Source organism: Platalea leucorodia, assembly GCF_965183815.1.
Source record: "Platalea leucorodia genome assembly, chromosome: 11".
Taxonomy (NCBI): Eukaryota; Metazoa; Chordata; class Aves; order Pelecaniformes; family Threskiornithidae; genus Platalea; species Platalea leucorodia.
The window spans coordinates 17,211,061-17,226,943 of record NC_138833.1 but is presented as its reverse complement, the minus strand read 5'-3'; the positions used below and the strand labels follow the sequence as shown (position 1 = coordinate 17,226,943).

The 15,883-nt window shown below is 47.6% G+C and overlaps 2 protein-coding genes across 8 annotated transcripts in view; both read left to right on the top strand.

Moving 5' to 3' along the window:
- Window positions 1–257: 257 nt before the first annotated feature.
- Window positions 258–5,478, top strand: GRXCR2 (glutaredoxin and cysteine rich domain containing 2; the record flags this gene model as incomplete). Its single annotated transcript, XM_082324066.1, has 3 exons — window positions 258–680; window positions 3,246–3,461; window positions 5,299–5,478. The coding sequence occupies exons 1-3, from the start codon at window positions 336–338 to the stop codon at window positions 5,476–5,478; spliced, it is 741 nt and encodes a 246-aa protein (XP_082180192.1). The 5' UTR covers window positions 258–335.
- Window positions 5,479–8,002: 2,524 nt separating this feature from the next.
- Window positions 8,003–15,883, top strand: part of PRELID2 (PRELI domain containing 2) — a 30,335-nt gene continuing 22,454 nt past the window's right edge. For 5 of the 7 annotated variants that reach the window (XM_082324016.1, XM_082324017.1, XM_082324020.1 and 2 more), the window contains exon 1: window positions 8,003–8,105. In XM_082324016.1, coding sequence (XP_082180142.1) covers window positions 8,031–8,105 — 75 coding nt within the window. In that variant the 5' untranslated portion in view covers window positions 8,003–8,030. Of the gene's footprint in view, window positions 8,106–13,376; window positions 13,423–15,331; window positions 15,641–15,883 lie in introns of those variants that run through there. The other 2 variants (XM_082324019.1, XM_082324021.1) reach the window with 2 other exon arrangements.

The window sequence follows — 15,883 nt, the reverse complement described above, 5'->3', positions numbered from 1 at the left end:
CACAGCACATAGCAGAAACATTTCCATGGTTTCACAACACGGGCAGAGTTTCCTATTTAATCCTATCCTCCCCAAGTTAACTCCTTTCCTCTTGTGGTAAACCAGCCTGTCCACCATTCACCAACCTGCCTTATATTTCACTACCGTCAATATTTTCTCTTTGTGAATATCCATCAATATTTAATACAGTGGTGTCAGTTTTGCTGTAAGATGAGAGGAACTACTAGAAATCTTGAATTATACATTGTGTGGCTGGGGGACGCTGGGGAGAGTTTTCTTTTGGACCCAAAGCTCTTGGAGTTGATCTCCGGGACCTACAGCTTGAAATCCTAATAATGGATGAGCACCAGAAGAAACTCAATCAGCGGCATGAGGGAAGGCCCCGCAAAGTGAGGTTCAAAATATCATCAGCTTACAGTGGTCGAGTGCTAAAACAAGTCTATGAAGATGGGCAGGAACTCGAGCCCCCGGCCAAAGAGCACTCTCGGCGTTTTCTCCGCCACTGCTTTGAGCCAGGGGACCATTTCTGTGGGGCTGGGGAAATGCCAGAAAACAGGTTTTACTCGCCAGCCAAGCTGACTGCCCAGCGGATCAGCATATTCAAAGAGGACAAGAAATACAGTCTTGCCTGTAACTCTCCTCTCCTCAGCGAGTGCCAGTCAAGCGACAGTCATTGCAGGGTAAGTAATGGCCAGCCTAGGGCTGTCAAACTGCTTGGAAACCAACTTCAGACTAAACCATTTTTTGGATTAATAAGGTAACAGGAGGCTCAAACTGGAACTGCATTCAGATAAAACTCAGTTTTGTCAGTCCAGGATTTTAAAAAGGTGATTGTAAATCTTCAGCCTTTATCCCACGAATTCTGTGTTCTGCTTACCCTGCAAATGGCAGGAGCCACATGTTCTGCAGCAGCACAGTCAGCAAGTGCACAGCATCTGCTAGCTGTGCTCCATCTTCTCGCTGGGTTGATTTGCATCTGTCCATTTTGTAGAATAAGATACAACATTTCCATATGTATCAATATCTATGCATAGTAACCCTAATGCATCTAAAGCAGTCAAATGTAAGGTGGATATTATCTTAATTAGTTATATTTAAAACATTAAAGTTGCATGACTTGAGCTGGCAAAAAGGTTAGTGCCACCGGCAGCATACCAGTGAGCCTCCGAGCGAGGCATCCGCATCCTCTGGCAAGTCAGAATTACCCTTTGGCTACTTTGAAAATCCCAGCTTAGTTTCACTGGATATTTTGTTAACATATAATTAATGTCACTGATATTGAAGTGTCTCTTTAGTCCTAATAAAAAGCCAGTACATGTGTAATATATGTTAAATTAATACACAGGGATTATGTTCATTTTCTTATCCTGTTGAATTAGATTTCATATCTTTTGCTGCTGTTTGGTTTTATCAAATCTCGATGTACCACCTACACAATTCATACAACGATGGCATATCGGCACTATTGATAACCCAGCCATGTCACACTGATACGCAAACTCAAAATGGAGAACATTATATTGATATAATCAGCAGACTTGTAAAACTTGAGGTGAGTCTGCTCAGAGAAAAGATGATAAAAAGGAAGACTGTGAGGTAAGCTGGCTTGCTGAATTGACATCAGGCCTTTCCCTAGGAGACGGCTCATTCAACTCCAGTTCACACTGAACAACGAGCAGTTAGTGTCAGCAAACAAGTCAACCAGTTGTCCAGTCCGCCCCTCGCACACCACCCCAGTCCTGCAGCACCTGCTTGATGCTGGTGCCCCAGTTGCTTGCAGAAAGGTCAAGACTTGAGTGTATCTCCAGAGAGAAATGAGAGGTCACTCAAGTACACCAACCGCTGCGATATAAAGAAAGTTGTGTCATCATCTGTCGTGGTCTGTGGATAAAGAAGGAATGCCACTCTGGCACTTCCACAACTAAAGAGACTGAAGTGCTTTAGAAAGTATAAAATGCTTTTTATGGCCTTGGTTTGAATACATTAAAAGTCTATTAATTCTTGGTGCTAATCAAAGTTGCATGTAGGAAATCTGTATTTGAACAATATTTAGTTGATACGCTGAGCATCTAGTTTAACTGAAAATATCAAACCATGATGAATCTCTCCTGCCTGAAGACAGAGCGCTAATGTGATCTTATCCATACCATTAATTTGTTCTGCATTCTTGGGTAACGCTCATCTCTATTCCTAGTTTCCCTAACCATAAATACTTTGAGTAATCACGCTATCCAGTACCAGTTCTGTTTTGTATCAACATGCGTTTGGTATTTGGAGACACCGTGTCAGTGTAACAAATACGAGGCTTTTAAAGCCTTCTGCAAACAGTAAGGGTTTGTGCTCGCTTGCCTCCCCCTCCGTGCTTCTCCCCATAGAGAAGCAGGTGCCCAATTGCCAGGAGAGCTATCAGCCACCTCATGTCAGCTGATGCGACTCTGGCAGGGTATTTTCTTAGGAGAACATCTTTTGCATCGCTTCTTGACACAGATACTTAAGCAGAGCGAAATATGAAGAGTGTGTAAAGCAATAGGCTATGGTAACTGCCATATGATACCTAGTGCAAAGGGAAAAAGGGACCAGGTAAGCAAAATGCTGCTTTCAGAGAAATGTTTGACCATATCAGGCTTAGGTTTAAAATCATTAGAAAAGAATACAAATTCAGGTGTCCCCCCAGATGGTTATTTAGACTGGCTCCTCACTGTTAGGAACACAATTTTGCATTAGATAATGAGAATTTTTTATCATCTGACCCTTTTGCCAGCATTAATAAATTACAAAGAAGAGCTTTCTTTTAAATCTGAAAAAAAAAAAGCCATCAAAGGCTGCAGAATAGGTCACCATCATGGGGAATTTCTACTTCTGGCCAAAACCATGAAAACCCCTCTTGGCCCGCCCCACACCCCAACTACTCGGCCTTCAAAGAAATGTAGGTCAATCCCCAGTGCAGAGGTTGCTTTTCCATATATGCCAACACCACTGCTCTTAGAATTGTGCTGTCTTTTTTTCTTGCATATGGGGTGGAATGAGAATTTACATCCCGGAAAGCTTTCCCCATCCAGAACATGACATTAAAGTGAGGGTCCTAAGATTTGAGCCAAAGTCTTGGTCCGATCCCATAGCCCATTAGGGCAGAGCCAGCCAAGCAGATGAGCGGGAGGAGGGGATGTTCTTCTGGAAGCACAGGGATCATCAGTGTTTGTCGAGTGTATTTATACAGGCGAGACACTGATAAGATCCTTCTACAGGCTTCCCCAATTCTAGATTTTGGCAAGATCATCATCTACACTAATAACCTGAAAATCATCCGTGCACCAATGGACCAGAAAGAGCTCATGAGAAGAATCATCCAGACTGAGGGAATAAATGACTGGGCCTTCATATACCGGGAAAGGAAAGAAAGATTTGGTGGTGGACACAAAAGAGATGTGGAAAAAAAGGTTGCCTGCAACCAGTACGTGCAGGTAAGAGAAAATGGAAAGTGTTTTTTTTCCCCTAAGCTTTTGGGTCTTACAGCCTGGTCAGACCACTGAGTATTCCCACCCAAGCCCCATCTATGTCTGTATCTGGCACTTAACTGAATTTGGATTAAAAGCATCACTTTGTTCCTCTTTCCACGAGGGAGATAACCGATCAACGCTGCGCTGCAGTTTGCGCTCTGGGGACAGCTGTTCTGTTTCCAGATGCTCACGTCTCCCACTTGATTCTTCCCCTGGAGATCACTGACGTTTATGTAGCTTGGCTTAGGTCCCCCCTTTGTCACTGTCTCCCAGTGGAATAGGAGCAGGCCAGAGTTTCTCCAGCCTGACAAGGCTAAACACAGCTGCTCTGTGGTTGAGACTGCTGGAGGCTAAAATTTTAATATCAGCTGAAATAAGATTGTGCCTTCCACTTGTTTTCTCATGGGTTAGTCTTTGTTGGTCAGAAACCCAATTAGTCTGACCATAATTTGATCCCACAAAACATAATGTTGTTGTGCAGGGCAAATACGAAGCCTTACAATTTTGCAGATCTGAGACCGACCTGTGCTTAGTGCAGGTTACCTTGGTCCTTCTGCAACCACGAGCCTTGCGTATGGCTCACTTGCACAAAGACCCCATGAAAACTGAGAACAGCCCTGAGAAACTAAGCAGGAATTTTGGCCTTTGTCAGTTTTGAAATAAACTTGATTTTCAGGAAGAGGGCTTTAACATAAAAGCCAAGATTCCTCCCATCTACTGGCAGACACCTGAGTCATCAAAAAATCACTTCTGGCCTTTGGGGGAATATATGTTGAAAAGAACCTCCATAGGGTAATTAATTGCATTCCTCCAGTTGCCCTCATTGGAGGAGCACGCTTTGGAGAAGGACAACAGCTCCTGTAAGGCATTGTTCCAGAGAAATTTGTTAACCTTGGAAGAACTCAGCAAAGTACTTCTGTTCTCCTTGATGTTTGGGAGCAAAAAGTAACACTTGAAGGTCCTAAATATGATTTTTTTTTTAGAATAATTTTGGACTTTCTATACGCTGGTATTATGAACATTCATTTAAAGACGACCAAACCACAGGAAGGTTATTCTTCTGAGAAGTCAATTGATTTGGACTATCAAATTTATGAGCAGGCACCAATATGAAGCATACCTGGCACCAACTCCCCATATCTCAGTTAAAACCTCGTTCCACAGTGCCGTGTAAAGTAGAACCGCTGCACAGGAATGAGGCAGGACTCTGAACCTGACATCAAAAGAACGAAACTACGCTGTGCTGCATTCTTCCTGATGCAGACACTTAATCATTTCTGGGCTCTGCGGAAGCACTGAATTTTAAGATGGGATTTGAAAGAGGCTGTCTGGCACCCTGGGAGTGTTGCAGGCACAAGGGACAGCTTGAAAGAAGCTGCGCATGTCGGTGATGAGGGATTTGGGGGGGAGAAGGTGAGGAGAAATGCTTGGAGAAATGCTTGAAGACATGAAGCATGGCTCAAAACTGAGGATACAGAGCTGAGAAGATGGATGTGTTAAGAAATGACAGGAAGATGGGGGGAGCTATGCAGACCCTTGCGGGAGGAGAAAAATGAATTTGGAAGTATTGTGTTATAAGCCCATTCACCTTAACTTCTCATTTTCTAGAAGTACCCACAAATTGTCCCCAAATATACGGGAGCCTTTTTCTTGAAGATCTTGCTGTAGAGAATTGAATATTATTGGCAGAGCGGCATGTCAGGAGCAACGATTACTTAAAAGACCAGAAGACAGAAGTATGTTACTGACTTTGGTGTGTGATACCCAGTAACAGATTTTTTTCATGATCTGTCTCTTTCAGGAAGGAGATGCTGAACACGGTTGTTCCCAGTGTAAAGGGTCAGGCTCTGCTCCTTGCTCACTGTGCCATGGAAGCAAGTTTTCAATGTTGGCAAACAGATTCAGAGAGTCCTACAGGGCTCTCCGATGTCCGGCTTGCAACGAAAGTGGCCTGCAGCCCTGCCAGATCTGTGCTCCCTGACCAGGACTGCCAGCCCTGCAGCAGGCGACACGCACCACAGCGATATTTTGTTGAAAACTTTGAATTATTTAACTTTCAAGCAGCCTTGCTATAACAACAAGTTTTTAAAAGATGGGAAAGGCACGTTATACGTATCTCACTGTAAATGTGAACACCGCACCTCTGCTACTGACTGCCCCTCTTGTCTGCTACATACACCTGCCTAACTTTTGAATCAGCCCAGACCCCAGTGTCTGCAGGGGTGCACACATCCCCAACGCTAGAGGAAATAATCAGCTTTCGGAAGTTAAGCACCTGCGTAAATGTCTCTGGCATCCAGAGCTCAGCCTGAATTTGCTGGCGCTGTCCCTCAGTTAGGTATCTGGTGCCCGGCACAGCCAGTTCCCGACCCACCAGGCACTCCAGTAACACCATTAAAAGCAGCAGGAGTAGGCGCGGTTTGGGCACGTCGGTAATGTGTCAGGGTATAAAGTCTGTTTGTGCAACAACAGCAGAGCGGTGCCTCCCCTAGGTTTTAACTTGCTGAATGTTTTAAAATTACACTGTCTTTCGTAGTTAACTCTGTACTTGCCCTGCAGTGTCACAAGCATTTCCTGAAGATTTTGCCGATTCTTACATCTCCTTTAGCGGACACAATGATTCCTTTGGGGTCTGATTTATGGGAAGAAACTGAAAACCCTTCCCAAACCTGGAGCTATAAAAAATGTACAATAATGTATTATTATAAATAGAAGTTATTAAGTTTTTAGCCTACTTATGAGGAAGTGCTGAACTAAAATTCCCCTGTATGATGCTCAGCACTTTTCAGGATCAGGCTGGTGGTGAGCAGGACTTCTGTTGCTTAATATTAATCCCATGTTGTAATCTGCAGAAGGTAAACTCTAATTAGTTGAGGTGAAGCAATGATGTGGGATACTTTGCAGGCTGCCACTGGTGGCACAGAACACAGGGGCTTCAAGAGGTTGAGGCAAACAGGGGAAACGGTATTTTTTCCCCAAAGCATTAACGTATTACATTTTATATTCATGAGTAATGTTAATGCAGCCTTAACTCGCATGTTACCTCTGAGACTCTGATGAGTTAAGCGGCTGCTCACGTGTACTTCATGCTGAGGTTGCAACCTTAGGGTAATTCATGGCCAAAATTCTATTTTCCTATGGTAGGTTATAAGATTTCTCTGCAATACTTAAATGATTAGAACTAATGCCGTTTTAGCTCTTAGACATCCATATGTCTCCTACTGAAATTATTCAGTGGGTACTGAGGGTTTATTTTAAAAAAAAAGTGCGTAAATCTATAGCAGATACTTGATTGGCTTCATTTATCATATCAGGATCTGCAATACGAAATGTAGTCCTTGGGGTATTCATTGAGGGCAGATGAGACCTCACAAATCAGAAATTGTTGTCAGGATCTCTTCCCTCAAATTTGACCTGTTTGATCTCCTGGTTTGTTGGGCTTGTTTAAAAGTTTGCCAGCTTAAGATAAGAAAAAAGCAACCAGGCGAAATTGTTGCCTGATAGTTTAATGTTTACAATAAAACTAGATGCAAATATGCATTTATAAAATCAATATTTATTGTTCTTCGGTAATTACAATGTTTCTCAACCACTATTACTCCTCCTGGCTGCGTCAGCTATTCCCATTCATCCCGACACGTCACCGGGGCGATGCTTGCAGCGGGGAGCTGTGCTCTTCCCTTATTTAGCCTGAGTCCTGCAGGCCCCGGCGGGCGCCCGGCCCCAGCGGACCAGGGACCGCGGGACTTGCCTGTGCGCAGCGTCAGGGCCGGGCTGGGAGCGACACAGTCTGAGCTGGGTGGATTTGCTTTAAGCGCACTCATTTTCGGTAATACACTAACTTGATTTACCCAATAAATGCTCTCTTACTTTACATGAACAAGACGTTTGAGCTTTCCTAAACCATCATGGCGAGGCTACCGTTGAGGCAATGGGTTACTTTTCACACGTTGCTGTTTTTATTTCTACTGCAACCAGAGGCTCCCATCCATCCCCACCGGGCCCAGCCTGCGGGGCACGGCACGGTACGAAGGTGTGAGGTGTGACCATGGCGGTGCGACCCCGGCTGCAGCCCTCGCTGGCCGTGGCAGTCAGCGCTGCCCCTGCCATCAGTTTCAAGAGGCACAAATCTGCCCAGGGCCATCGTCCGGCGCTTGTGGCGGGGCCCAGGCCTGCTGTGAGGCACCAACGCCGCAGGACCAGGGCTGAGGGCCGCGGGCTGCAGCTGAAGAGCTCCCTTCCGCCGTATCTGCGGTGGTGCTGCACGACGGGACACCCCCATGAGCCAGCGGTCCCGGGGCCCTCTGCAGGGCCCTGCCGGCTGCTGCTGGCCCGCGGAACCCCCCGCAGGCCCGCGGCCTCCTCCAGCGGGGCGGGCCCGGGCCCAGCCCGGCTCTGCGGGGTACGTCGGGGCGGGCAGGGGCGGCCGCACACAAGATGGTGGCGGGGCGGGGCGGGGCGGCCCCGCGGCGGGCCCGCGGGGCGGGGCGGGCAGGAAGCGGGGCCGGGCCGGGCCCCGGGCCGGAGCCCGCCATGGGGGTGACGGTGGAGGTGCACCGCGTGTACCGGTACCCCTTCGAGCAGGTGGTGGCCAGCTACCTCCGCAAGGTAACCGGGCGCTGCCCCCCGCCCTCCCGGGGCGCTGCCGGCCGGGGCGGGAGCGCCTCCCGGCGGCGGGGCCCGGCCCGGCCGGGGGGTGTGCCCGCTCCGCAGCCGCTCTGCTTAACTCCAGTCCCTGCGTTAGCCGCTGGCTCTGCCCCCGTTCTCTCTGGAACAGCCTTGCTTTGTTCCTGCTTGCGCGGTGCCTGTGTGGAAAACCGTAAATCTTCTCTGTGGGAGAGGAAGCCGGCGGGGGAAGGCGCCGGAGCGGGGCCGGGCAGCGGGAGCCGCCTCGCTGCCTTTGTCCCGCCGCCGCGCCGGCAGCCCGGCACAGGCCGGGCGTGCCAGCGGGTCCCGCTCTGGGGCCCTGTGGGTGTGCGGGCCCTTCCTGCGGCTGAAAGCTTGGTTTTCCTCTTTATCAGAGCTTTTTTCATGCTTAGATGAAAACTTGAGTTTCTGTGCCCGAGGTGCTGGTTGTGTGTCGGTTGCGTACGAGTCTCCGGAGCAGAGCGGTCTCCATCACGCTGCCTGGCACCCCGGGTACCTGGGCTGGGTCCGGCAGCCTCACCCGTGGTGACTTCCAGCAGGGACGGTGCCGGCCCTGGTGCAGAGGACAGGGTGGGCAGTGCCATGGCCATTCTTGGCCAGAAACAGCCTAAGTGCTGCTTGCAGAGCGTGATGTGGTCGAAACATGCGAGAGGGACTTCCATGCAGTACGCAAAGCCACCAAGTCCTGCCTGCTGCCAGAGGCTCTGCTCCACAGGCGTTGCGTGCTGGTCCGTGAGCCGTGATGGACTCGGCGGGGGTATGGCACGACTGCCCCATGGCACGAGGGATGTGCACAGCCGGGATGGCAGCATCTGCCCTTCCAGGGGCTCTGCCGTGGTGGCTGGGATCCGTTTGAAAGAAAGATCAGATCAGTAGAAATGAGTTACGGCTTTCTGTCCTTGCAGAATGCTAACCCCTGCGTCACTGCTTGGTGCACTATGGCTTTTGGCCTAGTAGCGCAACAATCGTTAGACTTTTAAGTAGGCTTCAAAATGAAAATGTTTTGCAGTGGCAGAAGGCTGTGTTAATGGCAGGTAAACAGTGTTTCCGTGTTGCATCTGCTCCTAGCAAAACAGCATCCTGCTAGATTTTCCTTCTGAGCACTCTCAGACCCAAGCTCCAAGCTGTGCATCAAAACTGTCCTTTTTGTTGGTGTTTTCCTTTGAACAGTAGCACAGAAATAGGGATGAATTCTAATCTTTATTACAAGCTGATGCCGGGCTTTTGCCCTCTAGCTGTGAGTGGGTTTTGTGAACACCAAGGTGAAGAATAGAGCAGGCTCCATTATATTTGTTTTGGCCACGTGTGTTTAAACATTAACGATGGAAGTGAGCAGCTGTATAGCGCAGGGCATTTCCTTGTCAAAAAACCCCATGGGTTTGTGGATGTTCTCAGCAGGACAAGATGTTTAAACAAATGTTGACTTTGGGCTAAATTCATCCTTGATGCAACCAATTTAAAACACAAGGAAGGATTTTTTTGTCTCAGCCAGCTGCCAGTTCTCCATCTCCTTTTAGCAGAGGTCTGGCTTTCACAAAGGCAGTGCCAAGAGGAACCCGGAGTGTCCCCGCTTGCGAGACACACGGCCAGCTCTAGCGCCCGGGCGGTGTGTGACTGGTGCACAGCAGAGCTGGGCTGAAGGCGCGGGGCTGTGCCCTGTGGTGGAACCTGCCTGGTGTTCTGCTGCCACGCGGGTGTCCAGGGCAGCCCTGGCCGGCGTGGCGGCGGAGCAGAGTCCTGCGCGCTGGCTTGCAGCCGAGGCAGTCCCAATGACTCTAATTCATCAGTGGTGGCATGACGACCTGTGGTGTGCAGCCTTGCTCCTGCTGCTGCTGCTGTTGCAGGTGCTGGGAAGTAGAGAATGCCTCTTCCTAAGTAATCTTTTATTAAAAATTGTCAGATCCTTAAAAACTGGATTGGTTTTATGGATTAGGGTAGGAGCAGAAGATGATATGTTGCACTTCTACCAAGAAATAAGAAGTTTTTTTGTGTTTGCTGAAAGCCTGTAAAGACGACATTGGGCTTGCTGAACTCACCAGGCTTCTGCACACAGTTTTGGTGGGGTCAGCTTCTCCTCTTCAGTGTCCATCTCTTGAGGAAATGACTGATGAGATACATGAATCTCTAAAAGATGTGGTGGCATGTTTTTGTTTTAGTTGACCACCTTTTTTTTTTTTTTTTTTTTTTTTTTTTGGTGTTTGATGGCTCAGTACACAATGGAATTGGATCCCTGTAGTGGTGTCATACCCTGTACCATAAACCGAACTGTCATGTATGTGAAATTCTTTTGCAAAGGAAAAACCCAAAATTTCCTCACAAGCTGAAGTGTCAGAACTTTGAACAGTAAATACAGGCAAAGATGCTTAGTCGGGAGTCTTTCTATTTCTCTTCTGTTTCTGTTAACTGTCTACAGCTGTTCCTTTTTTGCCCTAGAACAGGACTCTGCAAAGATGCATTTAAGGTTTTCTTAAAAAAAAAAAAGGCAAAATAGCAAATATTTTTTTCTCTCACCCTGCTGCAGAAATCCTGAGCTATAGCTCTGGCAAGCTTGGGCAGTCAGATTTGCTAACCATGTAGTTTAGACTGCCACACTATGGCTAACCAATGGAGGTGCTCTGAAATACTCATTTGTAAACTCTGAACAAACTTGGAAGAGAGAAGGCAGGGCCACCCTTTGCTGATTTTCTTGAGTGTTTGGCAATTAGAGGTGAGAGGAGAAGCAGAATTAGTGCTTTTCATTGTGAAAGGTTTGAGCCAGAGTAGCAATGCAAATGGAAATTGTGTTCTGTGGTATAGTTCCATATGACTTGAGAAGGGCAGTTGGAGGTGAATAGTGAGGCTAATTATGACAGCCAGAAGCACAGAGCAGAAAGGTTAAAATAATCCTCATTTGTATGTGGCAGCAAAGTGCATCACATGCTTTTAACCAGGAATTTGATATGATTGAAAAAATAATTGCCATAGTTACTCATAAATGCCATAGTTAAATTTGACTTCAGGGCTCCTGCTCTTGTTCTTTCTGTTGCGACTCTGCAAGTTGAACCTTTGAATGTTGTTATGTTGCAAAATAGGGTGGGAAGGTGCAACCAGACGTGCTCTCAGAGGAGACCAAAGCCAAAGCAGTTGGGGCTCTTCAAGGGCATGTTTGTGCCAAGACATCTCCTGCCTCACAGAAACCCCACGTATTGCCTCAAGTGGGGCGTTTTGCATGTCGGCTGCTATTTATGGTCTCTGAGGATGGAGCACAGAAGTCACTCGGACTGTGGAAAGTGTCAGTGTGGGCTTTTTTTTTTGTTTTTTTTCCAGACCGCCCTCCCTCTTGTGCATCTCTCAGATTAGGTTTAAAACATCGCAGAGTTACACCCAGCTTCTCTAGAAACGTGCTCTTACTGCAGAGATGCATCCTCTGCTTTCATTACGTAGAATCGCTAAGAAATAGGTGGTGATCAGATGGGCAGCCTGCTACATTAGATATTGGGGTATATATTCTTGTATGTTGGTTCAGAAATATGCTAGAAAATATTCTGCTTTTGCCATGTGTTTCTAGAGAAAACAGCCCCTCCATGGTCGGTGTGGGAGGACAGACACTGGCAGAGCACCATCTTGAGGGATGTATTGGGTGGGTTGGATGGCTGGCGGTCTGCAAGGGCCGCTTTCTTTCCGCTTAGTACACCTCTTGGGCAGCTGTGATGTAGATGAGGAAGAATCCTGCGGGAATTAGGGCCGTTAACTTCTGTGATAGCCAACTGATGTGCCTGGGCTCGCGTGGCCGGTCCCCAGGCAGAGCCGCTGCGCTGCGGAGGCTGTGGGAAAGCCGTGCTTGTTAGGCCTTGGTGGGGTGCGGCGCCGAGGGGAGTCTTGCCCTGTGCCCAGGGGCCTGACCTGCTGGAACGGACAGCAGTTTCTGCTGGGGTGGCCTTAAGGTTAGTGCAGGTGGCGTTTTAAAGTGAGCCCGCGAACTGTAAATCCAACATTTAGTTCAAGTATGACAAATTGATTTGTATTTGAAATAAGTGTATCTGTATGTGAAAGTCGTTTGTATTTATCGATCTTTATCACAGCAAGTAATGTGTGCAATGGGTTTGCTAGACTTTTTTTTTTTTTTAAATTTACGTTTATTCACAACCACAACCTTTCCAAACCAATAACAAAGTGGAGGAATCTGGAAAGGTTTAGCTGATTTTGCAGTGTCACTGCTTCATTTCCTTGGAGTTAAAAAAGAAAGAATCAGAATATTTATGAACTTAAATATTATTATTTTTTGCCAGTCTTTGAAGCTGTCATTTTGATTTATGTGGGCTCCATTTGATCTTGCATGTAAAACCAGCCCTTCATTGCTTTGAAATATTTCATTTTTATACAAATCATTACGTGTAACCTGCAGTGATTTCTCGCTGCTGCTAAACACAGTGCTGCTTTCAGAGGCCTGCCATTTCCCTCAAATAACTTCTAAGAAACATTTCTGTGGTTAGAAACTGCTGCTTTTGATAAATGATCTTACACATTCCAGTTAGGAAAGGTATGTGGGGGTCTTAATTCCCTGGATTCAGAATAATGACTAATGCAATCAGTTCTGCTTGTTATTTGTAGAAAACAATCAATACATTTGTAGGAAGACCGAATGAGAGCACAGGAATTCTTTATCTAATTTTAATAGTCGGGTTTTTGCAAGTGGAGAATGAAGTGCTTCTTCAATTCTGGTAGGCGTGAAATGAGAGGTAACCCCGTAACCTCTCGGGTACCCCCTGTGCTGGGGTGCTGAGGGGTTTCTGGGTATGGGAGTCTCAGTGCTTCCGAACTGCTGTTTGCTGGTGCCTCACTTGCAGCTCTGCATCTGTAAAATGGGCTCTGACATCTTCGGGAAACACTCATCACTGGCAGCCAGGGTAGAGAAAAGTAATTTCAAAGCTATGGATAGCTTAAAGGCAAAGTCAGCTTCGTGGCTTCTGCTGTCGTCGCCGATTTGTTTGGGGTCCTCTTAGTGTGGTGGAGGAGAAATGTCTTTAAAATAAGAAAATCAGTCTGGAAAGAAATTTACTACAGGAACTCATTGGAACTATTTAATTTTTTTAAAAAGAGTATGCACACTTCATCTGGATAACTGTTTCTTTTTCATAAACGTATGGCATTTCGGGTTACAGTGTTTAGAGTTGTACTTCCCCAGGTGCAGTCTGAGATGTAGGAATCCTGCGGGCTGCAGTCTGGGAAGGTTTAACAAAGCCAAGGCGTGAAGATTGTACCTAAGCAAGAAGAGGGATAAGATTTGCTCCTGCATCAAGTAAGTGGCCAGGCCTCGGGGGTCTCCTCCGCTCATGCATTTCCAGAGTAACGAGGGGGTGGTGTTGGTCCCCTCCTGGTGGGACCCTTGGGCAGCTTGGCATGCGCCAGGCTGGGGGCCGCGGCTGAGGAGCGGTGCCCATGCCCTGCTCTGCCCCAGCCGGGGGACAGCAGAGCACCCTGCCTGCGCCCAGCGCGCTGCCCGCACAGAGGCAGGTGCCCTGCGTTTGCAGGCTGGACCACAAGATGGCATTCCCTCCTCGCCAGGTGCCACCGGCACTGCGGGAGCTGCCTTGGGTGCTTGGGGGATTTCACTTCTGCCCCGGCAACTCTGAGGTTTAGGCTGGTTGGCCTGCCCATCCTGCTGCCCTAGCAGCAGGCAGGAAAGCTGCCCTCCAACACCCCAGCAGGGTTTTGCCCAGCAGTTGCTGCCCATCCTCTCAGCTTGCAGCCTTGTGCTCCTGGCCAGCCCTTGCACCCTCTCCGGTGCTGGTTTGCAGGTGCAGGCTGAGGGGACAGTAGCTGTGCTTTAGGAGCTCCCAGGGACGTATGGCAAGAGCAGGTCGGCAGCCTGTGCCTGTCTCAGCACCCCGCGTCCTCTCCTGGTGCAGGGGTGCCCTTCGCGGCGTGGCCAGCAGCTGTGTTCTCGGTGAATGGTGCGTGGTGGGAGCTGTGACATTTGGGCACAACCGCGGGTTAGCAGCACAGAAGTAGCCACCTCTCTTCAGGCAATTCCAAATTTTAGAAGTCCTTGCTCTGTCATGTGGCCCAGCGCAAGGAGTTGGGGATGAGGACGCTGGAGCCAGTGTCATGTGTGACCGCTGGAAGGGATGGCAGCACCTGCCCTGTGCCCTGGCTGAGCAGGAGAGGTCACGCAGGGCAGTTTGCGTTTGGGCTCCTGGGCAAAGAGACGGCAAGGCAGGGCTGAAGCCCTTGGGCTAGTGGGAGCTCTTCAGCGGGGATGGGACTCCTGTGCCTCTGGTGCTGGGGAGGAAGGTTCGGGCATTGAGTTACTGCAGGGATGAAATAACAGTCAGGCTGAGATCTCTTTGTTCTCGGCTGCTGTTAGCTTTGGCATCCCTGGGGAATGGAAACCTTGCAGGGAGGCTCTGGCTGGCTGGAAACACTGTTTTTGTGGCTGTTAGACTCTCCTAGCCATTACATCTGCTTGTAGACTTGTAATGTTCTTTCTTTTACTGTGCTGTGTAGGAAATTGAGTCTATTTCTGTTTAAATACTGGGGTAATAGAGCCTGCTATTTAGTGAAAGATTTATGTAAATGGCTCTTTGTTTCACACGATTGGGCCTTACAGAGTGTAAGTTACATCGATAATGCAATTATGCCACTACTGCCATTTCAAAGCAGCACGTTGTGGAGAAGCCTCCAATTTCTGTATAGAATAGGACTTGAAAACCTTGTACTTTTTAAATCAACTTTTATTCTGCAACAAGAAAAAATAGTAGAGCTGGATTATAGAACAGCCTGTTCTGGAGTTGTCGACCTTTTTAGCTTAGAACCCAAGATTTATATCAGAATTTTGGAGCACCTATTATTGCACATTGTAATTGCATTACATAAACTGAGTTAGCCTTAAAATGCAATTTCTCCACCTTTCCTAAAGCTTTGTATTTTGTTTAATGTTTACCTGGTGGTCAGTATTTCTTCAGTCTGGCATTTGTGTTGGCGTGGAGGTTACAGTAACTTTTGGGTAGTATTTGAGTTCAATAAATTATCTTGCACTTTAAATTTGAGAGTTTATTATTCACAAGAATGTGAATTGCTTTTTGCAACAGAGAGTAAGGTCATTGTAGCCTTCTCTGTCTCATTTCTAGCCAGAGGAGTTTTGTATGTTCCAAAATAGACCATGCATCCTTACAAGTCCTATTCTTCTGCATACATTTCTTATATAGGATGTTGCCCTACAGGCAACCTATGCAATTTTGGAATGACTTCTGTGCAGTGGAGGTCTTGGAGCGAGAATCTCTTTCTTCCAGCCTTGAAATGACTCGTCTGTACAGCCTAAGGAAAATGAGGTTACCTTGAGCAGGAACGGGCAGTAGCAATCCCTTATCCTTGCTGCACGCCAGCCCCTGAGCAGAAGAGCGTGCCCTCTTGCCAGGGTGGACCCACACTGCAATCCGAAGTGACATCCCGCTGTCGCGCTCTTCTAGCAGCTTTTGCAGGACAGTGAAATGTTACGTCCCAGAGTCTGCGTTCAGGTGACGCTCCACCGTACCTTTCCAGCTTTTTGCTTGAGGAAATAGGTTGTGTGGCTGAACATGCTTAGCGGTATGCTGCAGCAAAAGCTAGCATCTCCCCTTCAAGCGATTTTTTTCATAGCAGTATTGTGGGTTTTCTGTTTGTTTTCTAATCTTACTTGCTAAACTAATCTTACTAAATTCTTCCTTTCTGCTAACTTGAATGGAGACTGCAGATTGTTAATATCAGGCGGCTCATACCTG